The sequence below is a fragment of the Pezoporus flaviventris genome, unplaced genomic scaffold (assembly GCF_033815535.1).
Source record: "Pezoporus flaviventris isolate CSIRO_AGI_PZ_B2104156 unplaced genomic scaffold, CSIRO_AGI_Pfla_v1 ptg000213l, whole genome shotgun sequence".
NCBI lineage: Eukaryota > Metazoa > Chordata > Aves > Psittaciformes > Psittacidae > Pezoporus > Pezoporus flaviventris.
The window spans coordinates 2,208,310-2,225,366 of NW_026892761.1; the positions used below are offsets into that span (position 1 = coordinate 2,208,310).

General features: G+C 46.6%; 1 protein-coding gene across 1 annotated transcript in view; it reads left to right on the plus strand.

Annotated features, from left to right (window-relative positions):
* Nucleotides 1-1,028: 1,028 nt before the first annotated feature.
* The window catches only part of LOC133262324 (peroxidasin homolog), a 41,409-nt gene continuing 25,380 nt past the window's right edge, over nucleotides 1,029-17,057 (plus strand). The window contains exons 1-2 of the mRNA XM_061441372.1: nucleotides 1,029-1,423; nucleotides 11,070-11,141. Coding sequence (XP_061297356.1) covers nucleotides 1,260-1,423; nucleotides 11,070-11,141 — 236 coding nt within the window. The 5' untranslated portion in view covers nucleotides 1,029-1,259. The remainder of the gene's footprint in view (nucleotides 1,424-11,069; nucleotides 11,142-17,057) is intronic.

The window sequence follows — 17,057 nt, forward strand, 5'->3', positions numbered from 1 at the left end:
GCGGTTTGCCTGAGGGTGAGATGCAGGAAGCCAGCAGTGCAAAGCGCTTTTATAGCGTGGGGGAAATGGAGTTGTTTTATCATCTAATGCTATGAAATCTGTAATTGAAACCCTAAAACTCAGTGCTTCCCGAACGCTGAAATGACAATCTGAAGGGGGAGCTGGGGAAGTTTAAATGCCGTTCTTGCTGTTTTGTCATGTTATGGTTTACAGTATGTGGGGTTGATGGGATGCTTTGATTTAGTCTTCCAGGTAACGTGGAATGGTTCCATGTTTGGGATTCCTCAGGTGCCTTTATATCCTAGTGAGCACTAATGCCTCACTCCTAAACCCACACGTTGAGGATCTTGTGTAGTGATAACTTCAAACCTAACACAAGCTGGTTTCCCTCTGAGCTTCTTTATACCAGCAGAATGTGATTAATGTACCTGGAAATAAGTGCTCCCTTTCGTGTCTCGATTTTATAACCCCATGGGAGGAACAGACTGAGGTCTGCATTTCCTAGAATTCAAACTCAGTTGATTTCATTATTTCCCCCCCTTCACCCCTCAATTGCCTTTAACTTCTCCAAAATCCTGATGTTTTTCCAAATGACCTCCTGGTAGGAAGAAATTCTACCAGCCAAAAGGTGTTTGAAATGAATCAGGCTTTACTCTGCATGAGAAGCTTTATGCAATGTGTAAGATCAGTGAGAGGTTTGTCTTTATTCGCAGGTTATTTATCCCTTTTAAAATCACTTCTGTAGCATTCCACATCCCATCAATGGCTGGAAACCTATTTTTGCCAGATGCTACAACCACATGTAATAAGAGACAGCCTCTATCCTAAAGCTCTCCCTACCCTGTGTGTTTGACAGGCTGTTAGGTAAGATGCTACCCTTAGTTTGCAGTGTGCATAAAATACCTTGACCCATCCATGTCCTAGCCCAGCGCTGGAAGCAGGGTGTCACTTGTCCATGAAGGTGCATTCCAGTATGCCTGAGGAGATAGTGAGGAGTTAGAAATAAGGAAGGAGGTCAGAATAAATCAAAGCCTAGAGTTTGTATTTCAGCGCCTCAATTCCAGAGGGGTGGGATCAGCCTGATCTCCGGTGCTGTACATCATGGCACAGAGAGGGTGGGCGGTTGGTCTGTCAAACTGCCTTGCTTTAATTGCAAACACATGCTGATGAGTCCCCTCCTCCTGGACCTCGGGCTGGGAAACTTCTTTTATCAGCTCCCTGCAGCTCAGAATTGAGGCAAATACTCTCCAGCACACACCATGCTGCTCAGACCTGCTGCTCTGCCAGGCTTTCTGTGCCTTCTCCTCCTGCCCAGGTTCTCCTGCTCCTGTCCTAGTCGCTGCCTCTGCTTCAGGACCACAGTGAGATGCATGCATCTGATGTTGGAAACCATCCCCGATATCCCACCCCAGACAAGCATCCTGTGAGTAAATCCTTTCATTTTACTGCCTTGCTTGCCTGCTTGGTCTTTAGACCCAGAGGTGTGCATTTTATCCTCCTTTTTTCCTGAGTTGTCATCTGTATCGCAAACTGTTTAATGCTTTTAAAGCACAAACCAGAAACTGCTTCTTTTGCCATCAGTTAATGGTTAATAGGACAGCCAAGGGAATTGAAAAATCCAATAGGAATAATGCCAGGGTGATCATTGGAAGCCACTTGTGGAGAATTAAAGGTCACCAATGTTAAACTGAGCTTATAGAAAGGTACACAGTTTATGTTTGAGAGGGGTTTGGATATGAGCCTAGGGGGGAGAGAGGAAACCCAGCAGTTCAGGCTTTAGTCTCCACTGAAACAAACACTTCTCTAACACATACAGCACCATTGGTTCCCTAAGCTTTAAGTACTGGTTTTCCAGGTTCTGTCTGAGCTGTGCAAACCAAACTTCAGGTTTCTTTGGAAAGCAGCAATGGGGATAACCCACAGGTTCCTTGAGAAATGAAGTACCTGCTGGTGAGGGAGCTGCTGACCGAGCCCATTCCAACGGAGAAGGGGAAGGAAAAGGACATGGAACACTTGGAAGACTGGGCAGCTCTTACTGATAGGTCCAGGAGAACACTTCCCTGTGATTCTAAATGAACCCTGCACTTAAAGGTAGCTTTAAAATGCAGTGGTATGTGACAAAACGCTGCCCTGTGTGCTACTCTCAGCTGGTCCTTTGGGCTCGCAAGCTTGCTTTTGGAAGCAGTAGGAAGGACTGGTTGCATAGCGACCTTTGCACTCATCCTCCTTAAACTGCTGTAACGTAAAACTATTTCAACACTAGTTTGAGAGGCTTTTCCCTGTGCCTGTAACAAACCACATCTCGATCAGAGTCTGGATGTGCTCTCTCCCTAAGCTAGTGATGGAGTGGTTGTTCTACAGTGTGGAACTGGGTAGTACTCTATAGCTCGTTGGGATACAGTAGTGGTTTCTGCTCTTAGAGCAGCATGCAGACTCTGACTCTCCAAACTGTCACCAGACTTTTCTCTCCCATTATTCCCCTGCATCGTGGAATACTGAAGTGTTTCAAGGACGTTTCCACTGTTTGAGTTTAGCAAAAGATCTTGTTTCTCCTTGGTTCAACATAGGTTTTTATGGGGAGGAAAAGTTTGTTTCCTTGGCTTGAACCGAGATAGTTCTGAGCTCAGTAAAGCTTCATTTCTGTTCTCTGCTTGACATGAGGCAGCATTTATTGTCACGCCGGAGAGCCCGAGCGTGCTTCCTGTCGAGGCTCTTTGAGTGCAGCAGGAGGGAAACCTCCTGTGGTCACCTCTCGGTACCAGCTGGGTGTATTTCCAAATCTGGAACCCTCTGGCTACAGCAGCTTCATTCTCTGGGCTGCAGGGGGTAAATCCCAGCTCTGCTCCATGGCTTCCCCTTGCAGCTTCAGTCGAATTCCAGGTAGTTTCTTGCTGCAATGCGAGTGGCACTGACTTGTGTCTAAAGCTCAGTCTAGAAAGGTGACCAGATATTCCAGTGCAGTGTATACAGTCACCCTAATTCCCTCTCCCCTGCTCTAACTAGTCTGCATGAACACTGCTTGTAAATAGTCCATGTTTTCCTGATAATCCATTTGGAAATCTGGTTTATTTAGTTTAACACGATAGCCACTGCCTCCAATGGGAAACTGGGCTTTAAACATTAACTAAATGGTGTAGGTGTGAGATATAGAAGTAGGAATATTCCAAATATTATGACTACCCTTAGGGACCAGTGTTTTTAAGGAGATTTATCTGGTTCATTCTCTTCTAATACTCTCTGCATAATTATAAGCAAACCTATACTGATGAGCACAGATCCTGATAGATAACATAAGCCTGGGAAGCATTCTCTGTTGGCAGATCTTGTGCCTTTGTATGGTGTGTGGCAAGTGAAACTCCCGACTTTCTGGCTATCTTGAAGATCTCCTGTATGTAAATGCATTTGCCAGCCAGCATCCCATTGTATCTATATAAATAGCATGTGAATAATTCAACTTTTAATTGTGAAAGATCAAAGAATGCTTCTTAACCAAGCCCCTATCTAGGCCAACTTTTTGGTATGCTAATCTTCCTCCTGGGAGCATCGTTGTGGCAGTGAACATTCCCAGTTATAGCAAGAATAGTCTTGATCCTGGAGTTTCTCTGAGTAGAAGATGTGGGATTGCGATGCTTTCCACATTCGCCCTTTGGTATGAACAGGACTGAGTGTGTGACTGCAGCTCCAAACACCCATCCCAGGCTCCAGCTCAGCTCCTTCGCAGCTGCAGTATCCAGATGCAGTTTGCTTTGGAGATGGGAGTTTGGGACTCTCTGACCTCTGTGACTCCGTGCCACCCTCTCTCTAGCAATCCTTGGAGAGTGGGGAGCTCTTGTAGCCGGCACATGCTGGGCTTCAACAAGCCCTGTTGGCAGGATCCCCTTGGGGCTGCAGCCAGCTGGCGTCCCTTGGAGCAGCCCATGGCCTTCCTGGAGCGATGCTGGGGTTGGCATGGAACCAGTTCCAGGATTGATGAGCTGTTATTGGCTCCTCTTCGGTCACCGTTTCCCTCCTCCCTTCCCGATCCCAGCTGGGTGCAGCTGAGGATGTGGCCCAATGTCTGCTTATAGCAATAGACTGTTTATCTCTGGTAATGAAGTTTTATCCTGAGCGGAGACTAGGATGGCAGGAACACGCGTACAGATAAGTCAGCTATAAAAATTCATGATGTATAACGGCAAACGTAGTTTGGCTGCTGTCTCTTTGACTGGAACATGATTATCCAGATGTGATCTGCTGCTTGCCGCTGGGACTCAAGCAGTTCTTTCAGCCAGCAGCCCTAAGAAGGGAACAGCTGTGTAACATACACCCAGAACATTTCAATAGGGCTTTAACCTTCAAAGCGATTTGTTCTGCAGTGTGACATTCGAAACAATGAACTCTGCAATGTGTGGGCATGAGCAGAAGAAATTCATGGAAAGAAGTTCCCCTCTGGCTGGCAGCTAATGGATTGCAACCCAATTATCCATGGGGTTATTCTCCTCTGTGCATTCTGCAGAGCACATAATGAATGAGGGCTTCTAGAGCAGCACAGCTAAGGGCACAAGCAAAGCCAGCGCAGTGTCTGGGATCTGAAATCATCGCTGGCACGAACTGAAGGTGACCCAGTTGTTCACAGACCTGGTTGCTAATGGGGCAGTGGAAGCGCAGCCAGCCTGATGAGTTTTGTTCCCCCTCATCCTTGTGCTGCTTGTTTGGTGGCTGCTCGGTTCCTTTCTCCCTCCCGCAGGCCATTACAATAGCATAGGACACGGAGCAGTCTCTGTCTTAAGGAGCAGAGCTTAGAGAAAGAATCCTATACATTTGTTGGGGTTTTCTGAGCAAAGGAGTTCTTGGAAATGCTGCTCCCTTTGTGGTCTCTGTCGCGTGTTTCGGGTTAAAGAATGGATTACTCATTTCCTCGGCCTGTGATAATCTTAGATGCAGCCATTAAATGCACACCCACACATTCTGCATGTGCCAGGTGGGATCTCCACTTCTTTGGCTGTAATATTTAATCCTCATTAAACCTTTCAGGGGTGAAACAAGATCTTCTCTATGGTCTCTTCAGAGAAGTCCCTTTGTTGGCAGGAAGACGCAGAAGGAAGGCGTTTAAACCTGTTTTTCTTCCATTCTAACATCTTTTGATGAAAGCATCCAAACTCTTGTAGCTACCTGCAGGGTTTATAAATCCTGCTTTCACTGATCTTCACAGTGCTCCATCACCTGGTTCCCACCGGAGTATTTGCATTTTCACTGACCTCAACATATCCTTCTCCCCATAGGCATGCCAGGATTCTTTTCCTATGCACCTTAAGGAGAAGTCAGTGTGTTTTGGTGAAGGAATGTGTGTGTATTCTGGGTAAAGGCCCAAACGGTCATGCTCTCAAGAAAGAAAAAAGCTGACACCTATGGTACATGAGCCTTGCTATTAAAGAAGGCCCTAGCACTTCATTTCAGCTGCCGTGGTGTGGCTGCTTCTTGGACTTCATTGCCAAGGTAAATACATCTTTATACCTGGAACTTTGCTTTTGCTTCCTTTGGCTCAGAGGGGAGGGAACACTGTCTTCATCTGATGCGGGCAGTATCTTCAATAGATAGTGCAAAGGAAGTATACATTAAGAGGGTCCTGTTCCTTGTTAACATGAATGTCCAAGAATAGACTTAGCTGGTTTGAGTAGGATCACACCCTGCTCTCCATGCCCATTGCTAATACAGAATAGCTCAAAGAAACTATCTAAGATTGAGTTCAACAGGGTTTTTGTGTGATCTCCCTATTTGAATGTGTCCAGGGCCAAAACTGTGTTTTGGAGGTGTTCCTCTGAGATGAATCCTCAAAGGATTCGTGTGGCAGTTGATGAAAAGATTCCAGCAGTGATGATGCACCAGCAGATCCCTTCTGCCCTGGCACTGCCTTCAGGTGGGATCAAGCCAGGCTGGGATGCTGGCTGCTGAATCACTGTTGAGTTCATGCCCCAGCTGATGCAGGAGGGACCCCTTTGAAACTCTGACTCTTGTTTGTGTGAGCTGAAATCCTCTCTCAGGAATGCCTGTGGTGGTTCCTTAGTTAAAATCAGCGTGCACATCCCTAAGGCTTCAAAATGTGCTCAGTGTGGCAGAGAGCATCAGCGTGTGTGCTCATCACCTCGCTCTTCAGTGTTTCAACCATGATCGTATCATCTCCTTTACTGGTGTTCCATATTTTCCATCCTCTTCACTCTTTGAACAGTCAAATCTTGGCATCCGCAGCTGGAACCCCCCAAAATAGACAAGCCTTGGAAAATAACCCAGCCCTGAGCCTCCCTGCGGTCTCCTCATCTGTGTAGCAGCAATGGCAGTGCTCCGCTGTCCATGTAGGGATTCCACGAAGGCTGTCATTTATTATAAGCCATTTGGGGAACTGGTGTGTGAAAGGGACATTCCTGAGTTGGGGAGGTGGTGACAGTGAGTCTGGAAGGCTTCATTTCCATCTCAGCAAGGCTGTGTTCCCTCCTGCCAGGACTGGAGCTTGTTTGGCAGGATGGGAGAACCTGCAGGGCTGACTCTGATGGTCTGTGGGCAAGTAAAAGGAATGATCCTCTTTCTGATAAGTGTTGTGGCTCTTCTTATATATGGGAAACGTGACTTAAAAATGGTGTTATTTTGTCTTTCACACCCTCCCTTTCCCAGAAAACACTGTAGGAACCTCAATGTCTTTGTAAAACCACCTTCACTCTGTGTCTTTGCTGATAATGATGGGGTGGCTGCCACTTACTCAATCAGCTCTGAGTGAAATGGTCCAGAACTGTCAGCATCGCTGCTGCGCACAACCTTTGGAACACAAAAGATGCTTCAGTGGAACAAACCCTGTAATTTCCATGGAACTGCAGTAAAATACCTCTTGTAGCTAATTATCTGCTTAGTTAACATGGTAATAGATGATTCTTCAAGAGTCTAAATACATTAAACAGAAGTGGAAGTTACTTGTAAAACCCATTGATTCCTTTATAGAGTAATCACTGATAATTATTTACCACAATGCTTTTAGGACTGATTGTTCTGTAGCAGCTGAGAGAATTGGGAAGGTTCAAGTGCCATTCTGTGAAGATGTGTTTCCCCCTCCATGTGGAGATTCTGTGTTCTCAGTAAGCCTCTGCCATGGGGTTTGGAAAAGATGAGTTGTTTCAATAGCAGATCCTAGATTATCCGTGTATTCAGCCCAGTTTCCTGCCAGTTATGGCTTCTGTGTGCACTCTGTGTGTGAAAGTAGAAGAGGTTCTTAGGGGGTAGATTGAGATGAGCTCTGAGGCAGAAGTTCTTCCCTGTGAGGGTGCTGAGGCGCTGGCACAGGGTGCCCAGAGAAGCTGTGGCTGCCCCATCCCTGGCAGTGTTCAAGGCCAGGTTGGACACAGGGGCTTGGAGCAAGCTGCTCCAGTGGAAGGGGTCCATGGCAGGGATTGGAACTGGATGAGCTTGAAGGTCCATTCCACCTCAGACCCCTCTGTGACTCTATGATCTGGGATCCTTTAGCAGCAGCCATCCCATTCGTTTCTGGTGGAGAGGTATCACGTAATCCCAGACTTCCAGCCATGAAACTGTGTGTGTGTGTGTGAGCTAAACCACAAGGCATCTATTTTCATTATTTTCCCCCATTTTGCAAATTCCAAGGTGGAAGAAGGAGGGACAGAGGGAGCTCAGCTGCTGGTGCACACAGCAGCTGGAAGGGGCTGGCATGGGGGATGCTAGTCCTTGTATAAAGCACACTTGTTCATGGAAAGAAACCCAAAGTTTCCAGACTGAGTGCCCTGGGAATAGAGAGAAACAAGAGTTTCTGTGTAAGAGGGACAAACTCTGTAGGGAATGTGCTCAATCAAACACACGCAAGCCAGGAATTTCCCTCTGCAGCCCTATGAGCCATTCATTACCAGCTTCAGGCTAAGGCAAGGTCTGGAATAAAAACATTATGAATGAGCCTAAGTATTGTTTGTGGGATTTTAATGCGTTGGTACAGAGGAAGAAGTGGGTTCTTCTGTCTCTTCAGGGGCTTTGCTGTGTAGGAACATCCACACTGGTGTCTTTTTGCTGCTGTTTTGGTCTAGTCCACCCTGCTGCCTCCAGGGCAGGATCCACGTACCTGAACCCTATGTGGGTAATGCTTGTCTTGCCTGCAGTCTACCTGAGTGCTTTATCAGCCTCACCGTTTAAGGTATTTTAAATGGACCCCATAATCTATAGTGTCAGTTGGTGCCTCTTTGCCCTTTTCTATGTGTAGCCAAGGTCTGATGCAATTACTGTATGTGTGGCTAAATAAGCCATCACAGTTCTTCTCATTATCACATTTCCCAGACTTCACATCATTCCCATTGCTTTCCTCTGGATTCTCTCCAGTTAATTCACATCATTTCTTCAAATGAAGTGCTTGGAGTAGATGTGCTCCTCCAGTTCCCTTTTTTGTCTGTGGGGAAAGCTGTTGCCTTTGCACAATGGAGGGCAAACCGAAGAGTGAGCTTTCCAAAGGATTGCAAGCAGCCGGGGTCCAGGGAATCATGTGAAGGTCTCATCTGGAACAGAAAACAAGGAAAATCAAGTTATTTCATTACAATCACAAGCTAAGGTTTACTGCATGCTCCTTGGGGTGGTGTAAGGGAGAAGATCCTGCATGAAACCAGCCCCGTGTTGCTCACTCAGTGGTGGGAGCTATCAGGAGGCATCTCTCTATCCATGTGCTTGTCAGCAGTAGAAGCACTGCTAAGAGATGGTCCAGCCAAGCAATAGCCACGAGCATTTCCAAGGAGTTATTGGAAACAGTGAGAGCTATTGTGGTTTTAGTGAAAACAACCATTAATAAGAACAACCCTGAGCCTGTAGCTATGTTCAGAGGTGGTTTCAGTCACCATGCTTCTTGCTTGGAAGCCACGCACTTGGATGTGAATGCTGGCGTGTGCAGGATTGCAGTTATCTCTGTTCATTAAAGCAGTCTGATGGTTTTCTTCCCCCACCTGCAGCCTGGGACCCAAAGTGGTGTTTTACACTTCACTGCCTGTTTCTTGCTGACTTCCATGAGCATCGACAGCTTCAGCCCTGACCCCTGTGTATTGCTTCCATGTATTTGTGGTGTTCCCTATTACCTGTAGCCAGCTGCTTGGACTAATTACACAGCTCTTTACAGCCCCCCGGGGCAGCGGGGTTGATGTCTGTGTGGTAGTGTATAAATCAGGTTTGCATTTCTCCACCTTTTTTCATGGTCTAGTCTTTCCTCATCTCCTTTTAACGAGGCCATGGAGAGCAGTCAGCACCTCGTGCTGTCCCCTTTGTTTAATTGTATTTGGCTTTATGGTGTCAGCTATTGCCTTGAGAAATCCATGCAGATAGCTAGCTTCAGATTCACATCGGCAGGGAGGAGGGACGTGCAACACCTTCCAATAAGACGAGCAAGAAATGTGCATATGGAGCAATGTGTGTAAAGCCAAACGCACCAGAAAATGTCGAGGGTAAAGTTACTGTTAAACACTGGGATTGCAAAGGGTGATCCTTTGGGACTGCTCTTTGTGGCAGACAAATGGTGCTTGTAAATGGCAATTCCAGCTCTTTTTTTCTGACATACTGAAGCTGTGTTCTTTCCTGCCCTCCAACTCTTCTCTATGCAGTACTTTGCACTAAAAGGGGAGAGATTTCTCCTACTTTGGTCTTCTCATTCCTTTGTTCAAAGTTGCATCGTTATAAAGGAAGAAGCACAATAGAGCGCATTGAGTGATAACAAAGGGGGTAACAAGGCAGAGATTCAATATTTCAGTTTGATTTGCAATGTATTTTCTGCCTAAACTGTAAGAAAATTTAGTGAGGAAGTAAATGAAGTAAAATCAGCTTTACTTACTGTGTATCCTCTTCTCAAGTGGTTGCTCAGAGGTGTTTCAGCCCCTTTGGCTACTCACTGTCAGCTCACTTGCAGCTCCCTGCAATTAATTCATCTCTTTCTAAGCTTAATCTTATGAAGGCCGTGATTCTTGTTCTAAAAATAAGTGTTGAACCTGTAGCTCTGTGTGGAATTCTAGTTTCAACCCCTGCCTCCAAACGCTCTGTCACTCACCAACAGAATGATGGGCAGCTCAGCGCGTTCATGTGTGATTTCCCCTTAAAGCAAATGCCCTTAAAAGGCTGCCTTAAACCAAGAAATAGCTGTGTGCTCTCTAAAGGGGAGAGATTAAGCAGTGTAAGAGGGGAAGAAAATCAACTTCGTTGTTGTGCCTTGGATAGAAACTAGCAGCAAAATCCATTTGTCAGTGTGTTGTGATTTGTTATAATGCGCTGGACCACGCGAGGTGCCAAATGGATGCACATTCCCTATAGAAGTGTTTCTACTCGGTTAACCAGGTTAAACCACTTAGCTCTTATTTTCTTATCTCATTAGCAATCAAACCCCTCTGTTTTAGGGTTCCAAGCTGATGCAGTTACATGGGCAGCCCTTGAAATTTGCCAGAATCCCCTGGACTCCACTAATTCTAATTGAAGTTGGCACACGTTTGAAACGCAGGCAGCGATAAGCTGTGCTGAGTCTTGGAGCACTGCAGAGCAGAATGTGAAATGCTTATTATATGAGGTTATTTGATCAGATTTAACCATTTTAGGGCAAGGATAATTTTGCGAAGGAGCTAAAAAATGGCTCCATGTGGTGATGTGCATTCCTTTACAAGTCAGTATGAGGTGCAAGTGTAATTAGAATAGTTAGGGTTGGAAAGGACCTTAAGATCATGTAGGTCCTTATGATCATCTAATTGCATGTGAACTTGGGGTGCTGAGGTGCAGACCTTGTCTGGTGCTCATGGAAGTGATCACTTGAGTCCTTTCAGCCTTTAGTTTTCTATGATATTAATCTGAATTTTGTAAATATCACTTTGTCCTGGCTATTGGCTGAGTTTACAGACAAGAGGAGACCCCAGCCACCATCCCCATTCCTTCTCCACTCCCTTCCCAATCTTTGTCTCTGTTTCTCCAGTCCATAGACCTGGCATGATAGCGTCTCCCATCAGCCCTCCTCCCTTTCCTCCCACGGATGATGCTCATTGCTAAAGGCTTATTTATATCCCAAGTGTACTGATTGTGTTTTCTGCTTTTAGAGATTTACGCTTCAACCACATCAAGGAGATCCGACCGGGTGCCTTCAGAAGACTGAAGAACCTCAACACGCTGTAAGTTCCTCTCAGTGATCCTGCAGTGAGGCTATCCATTCACTGTTTGTGTCTGTACTGTCCTCTGTGATGTCTTAAAGATGGCCTTGGTCCTTTAGTTGTTGCGGCCAAGCTGTGCATATCCATTTAAAGCTTTTCAATTCTCTCTGTTCTACCCTGGATTGTATTTCTTGCCTTTTTAAACTAAATGTGCCTTTTAATTACATTCATTTCTCACAATTAACTTGTCCTTTCAGAAGTCCTGATGCATCCAATTACTGACTGAGGATTTTTGAGCAGGTTTGGCCTAGGATTAAGGTAGTGGAGGGATGCATTAACAGCTTCTCCTTTTCATGGCCTCCTCAAAGGCATCAACTACATGAGTTGCTCTACATGAGTTTGGCTGAAGTGCGAGCTCATCCTTTTGAATGCCATCATATCCTGTGCCTTGCCTGAGGATAAACCCCTACACCTACCCTACAACAGATAGGAACGGGAGTAGAAAGCAGTTCCTTCAGTGTTGCATCCCAGCCATAGCCAGCACTCTCGCATCAGTGTGATGTACTCACACGTTTCTCACACTGCTCAAAGGAAACCCTGGGAGCCTTTGGTGCTTCTTGCCGCCGCAAGGCTGAGGGTTTGAAGTTAGATATGAGGACATCTGCGCCGTGTAGCCAAGAAGTTGAATACAAACCAGCTCCCAAATCAGAAACAGAAGCTGTGTCAGCGCAGCGCTGTGCTGGATGTAATTGGCCCGTTGGGATTCAGATCTGATTACTCTAGCTGTGACGTGGTGCTAACAGCTATAAGATATCCAGGCCTAAGCTCCAATGTCTTGGTGAGGCAAGCCAGCAGCTTGGGAACCTGCACTGCATGACAGACATCTGTATCTCTTGGGTTTGTTCATTCATGGTCCCATAAGAGAAAGTCCAGGTTGCTTATTCTGTCTGACCTTGAAAGACCTGAAGCCCCTGATCCTTTAGGGATGACAGTGCTGGAAGAAGGGAGATCTTGGCAATAAGGCATTCAGTCAGCTGTGAGAAGTTGTTGGGAAAGTGGGAATACAGCAGGACTTTATCATAGGGACCTGTTCAACAGCTATGCTTTAAAAATCAATATTGGCTAAAGATGCTTCCACTGTGTGTGGGGGATTGATTGGCCAAACCATGACCTCAAAGAGCCCTGGTCATGACCTAGGCCCTTGTTCACAGGATGATGGGTGGTCAACTAGTAAATTGATAGAAAACCTTATTGCCAATGATGCTGTTCATCCAGAGCACAAGAACTGCCTATGTTAGTCTCTGGAACAGCACCATGTGGTACTTCATTATCAAGAATAACAGAGAGAAAGGAGACTTTGGATGGATTTCTGTCATTTGAGATAGGGTGATAAATGTGACTGAAGTATCTAGAGAGAAAATAGAGCCTGAGTCCATAGGGTTTTACCTTATCACAAAGCTCTGCGCAGGCATCTTGATCTCCAGACCTGCTCTTCCACCCCTGAGTCGAGCAGAGGAACTGTTCCAAATGAGGTCATCGCTGTGTGATGCAGACAGATGTTTGGCAGGCAGCCCGGCAGGACCACCAGCCTCGCCTCAGCTGAGCCCTAGGGAAAAGCGGGATGCTGGCAGGTCTTCACTGGAGAGATGCTCCACCCGACCTGCTTTGTAGGAGATCCCAGTTCCTGCCCTGGCAGTGCCTTGGTCTAGGCAGGTCCTTGGCATGTGCAAGACTTCTGTCTTTGCGGCTCTGCTTAAAGGTGGATGTAGGTGGGGAGACCTGTCTCTCTATGATGCCCCATGCATTTGTCCCATTCTTTCTGCTTTGTCTCCACATCCTCCTGGACAGGGACATCAAGGGCAGCAAGTCCATGAACAGATACTAATGGGAATAGGCATGAATGTACCTCCAAACATCCCTATCTCATGATTATGGATGTCAGGGCAGTAAGAGGAACAGATTGTGGGGTAGACTCTCCTGCTTTCCCTAAATAATGTCCTACAGCCATCAGCAGGGCTGGAATACTGAGCTAGGTGAAACTGCTCTAACAAAATGTGGCATTTTTATATCTGAATTCTGAAAATCAACTGCTTTTGCACTAAAACTTTTCCCTTTAGACAGCGCTTTGTATGCTTTGTGCTTCCTGGCCTGGCCAGCAAACTGGAAACATCAGTGATTCTCACACTCGTGGTAGTGAACTCCCATGGGTGAGGAGCTAAATAACTGGAGGAGAGAACGTCAGACCTTGCACTCCTGCAGCAAATCTCTCTCCAGGAACTTATGTTTGTCCAATTCCCACATCAAAACTGACAAGAGCCGTAGAATTTGCTGATGTTTCTACATGGCAAACTCCAGCCTGAGGACTCCTATAGGTCCGTGAGTGATAAAGAGAATAAGCCCTTCCAAATCCCTGAGAGGCTTGCTGGGGAAGTTTGGCCAGGATGTTTGAAGTGAGAGGTTTGGAGGACGGAGTCGCTCAGGTTCCATGTGCAGAGCTCTGAGCTTGCAGCTTTCTGCCATAGGACTTAAAGAAACGTCCCTTAAGCAAATAAATGCTTCTAAAAGGGCTTTTCCCCCCCGGTGTTTTGGCCTGGCAGAGGAAGGGCAGCAGGTTTGTGGGGAAGCTTCTGTTCTGCATCTCTTTTGGGGGAGGATGGCTGTGCTATGTCCAAGTTTGACAGTTTATAAACCACCCTGATAAGGAAACCTTTGTGGCCTCTGTTGGCTGCAGGGAGGTGGGCTATGAGACCAACAGAAGAAGAGCCTGCCATGAGCATCCAGCGGGGCTCTTCAACAGTTCAAACCTTCCCTCCGTTCTTCTCTCCCTGGCTTGGGAGATTGGATAAATTCCAGAGTGCCACTTGAAAATTAGAACCAGGAGCCCTATTTGTCTATGGAAGAGATCCAGTCAATGTGTGCTTCTGGCTGGGGACTCCTGGTGCAGCACCACAGGTAGTAACAATTATCCTAAATGCTGCACCACTGGCAGCTTGCTTGTTGGCTGTCTGCAGTGGTGTGTGCATTGCAGAGGTCCTCTTTGGCTAAAGGCCTTGAGAGTTGTAAGGTTTCCTCATCCCTTTCCATTGCCTCTTCCCCGTTCCAGTGCAGAGATTGGTGTCAGGATGTCCTTTGTGTATTTTTAAGCTCTCAATATGTCCCCTTGGTTAAAAAAAGAGGGGAGAGGGAGGCAACAAACCCTCCTGTATGCCATTCAGAATGCTCCTCAGCAGCTATTTGACTGGTGTTTGTCAATGCTTAACTGCATCTCTTAACCTAATGCTAGCTCACAGCAGGAGGTGGACCATGGAAGAGAACACATTGCGAGCCCGTGGTGAGGCATAGCATCTCCTCGCTTCCTTCCCAGTTCTTGCTCCTTTTAGGTCATCTTTGGGTGGGGATGGATGAGGACACCCCTGCATAACTGTCCCCTTAAGTGTTTCCATAGGACGACAGCACCCTGCCACATTGACCCAAGTGGTGATCATAGTCTCTCTCTGCTTATGTGAGAGCAAAAGGCACTCCTGGTGAGCTCTGCATCTCTCCTTCACATGAGGCTCTGTCTTAAACCTCTGTCAGCTCTTGAAAGAACATGTTGCTGCTGGCAAAGAGGAGATGTCAGAGCCTGCTTGGGTCTCAGAAAAAAACATTTCTCCCTCAAATATGGGAAATGGCTATTCCAGATCATTCTGTGAACAAGGGCAAACGCACAGCTGAGCATTAAACTCACTTTTTCCCCCCCTTTAAATACACTGCATGATGATTTCTATTAATGGTGGGAGGGAAAAAAAATAGCTGTTATGTCATCGTAACTGTAGGATGTGGTTTGTCAAAAGGGAAGAGGAAAGAGTCGATGGTTTGAGCCCGAATCCTGTACTGTCACATCGATGAATGCAGTCTTCAATACAGAAAACAACTCATTTAATGCAGCTTAAGCCTGTGCTTGGCAACCCAGAGAGAGGGTGGGGAAGGAGAAGGGAGGGGCAGCCAGGACATAAAACCTAAAGGCAACTGAATGCAAAATGTTCTCGTAGTAAATCTGGGCCAGATCTCCTGGTGCTTGTGTATCTTAAACCTCCCAGAAGAGCTCTGTAGGAATAAAGGCTGTGATTGAGTCCACCTCTTCATTTGGAGCCCAGTTCATCAGCTGGCACGAAGGGGAATGCCACATCATTCTGCTAGGAAACGTACTGCTGCTACTTTTAATTGGGCTTGTTTTGCTGCAGGGTATACTTAAGACATGCGTTGATAATGATCTTTCCAGCTTCTGTCTGCCAGAGCTTCTATTCCCAGCGGATTCGGTTAGCAGCAGATCTTAGCTGTGAATCCTCTTTAATGTCAGCAGGAATTCGGGCATTTCTGCTGTTGATTGCACTGGGATCCATACCCAGGTCATGCCAGGATTTTGCACACTTCCTTGCCTGGGGAATTGCATGGGAGTCAAGGCGCAGACAGTTGTGCAGAAGCCATCTCCAGTCTTTCTAGGAGCCAGATGTGCTGTCTTGTCTATGGATTTCTCAGAAAGAAGCAGTTTGGAATATGTGGACTATGATCGACTTCATAAATTATCTCACTTTTGAGCTTTTTCCCGGACACATCCTTCCATTACAATGGGGAATCCTGAGACAGGAAACAGAGATGGCTTCTTCCATACGCTTTGTAACCTTTAATGGGACAATGAACAAATTGTTAAGTGTCAGACGATGAGATAAGAGGCCTCCACGCTGCATGCCATCTCTGCTTCCAGAATTCATCTTGTTTGGCTTGGAGCACTGATTACACCCCCTAGAACCGTCCTAGATAGCCAAGACAACAAAACAAACTAGGTTAAGGCTTTTAAATAGCATCAAAATGCAGTCAGACGGCATGTTGCAATTTGAGATACCCCCCCTGGACTTCAGTCCTGGTCCAACTCATGGCATTAAAGATAAAGGGTCAGTGATGGAGTCCAGACCATTGTGGTGTGTGGGGCTGTTGGATGTTCCCCTGCCTCCAGGAGCTGCTCACCTGGTTGTTGTCTCATGTCCCCAGTGAGCCAAGCGGATGATGCCAGTTGTAAAGCAGGAGACAGGTGGGTTCCCATCCCATGGGAATAATGTTGGAACTGGAGCCCATCTATCAGCTCATCTTTTGTCCTCAGATGTGGGGCCAAGGATCAGATAATAGAGAACAAGCTGCCTTCATCCTCCTCTGGCTGAGGATGAAAGCACACTGACAGAGGGCAGGGAAGGAAGCGTGCACGGCTGGTGCCTGTGTTGTCTTTGTCCTGTGGGTAAATAGACCAAAGCCCTCCCCAGTGCTGCTCTCGAGCAGTTATTTCCAGTCCTTGGGTGCTCAATCATCAAATAAACCTTTGAGTTGGTGTTGGGGCTCTATTTCCACTCAGCGTATCTGGCTGTCAGAGCAGGATCCTGTGTTCCAAGGGCTTGACATCATTCTTGCAGCCTTATGAGCGAAGTCGGGTTGTTTAACCTCAGTATTGAGCCATCACCTCCAGCTGTGAAGCAACTTTCCAGCAGCTCTCTGCCTTAACCTCTTCAAGCTGCTTGTCCACAGCCCTGGCAGTGTGCAGTTGGGTACCGGTACCCGCATCCATGGTAGCAGGAGCTAAGCAAGGGAGGATGCTCAGATCAAGGATACTGAGCTTTCCCTCAAACCTTTATTGCCTTGAATTCCAAAAGCTTCTTTGTACTTGAGTTTCTCACGTGCATTTTGGACCCTTAATGTAATGCTCCACCTGAGAGCAAGCCGGTGTGACTCAGCTGCCTGGCAGTAACCTGTGAAGCTGCCACAACTCGTGTGTTTCTGACACCTTTTATCTTCGCATCCCTGAGGCATTTGATTTTATCTTCATCATCTTTTCCCACATGTTTTCCTCTGGTTTTCCCCATCTCTTTATCTTTTCTCTCCATCCTTCACCTGCATAAACTGCTCCTCCAA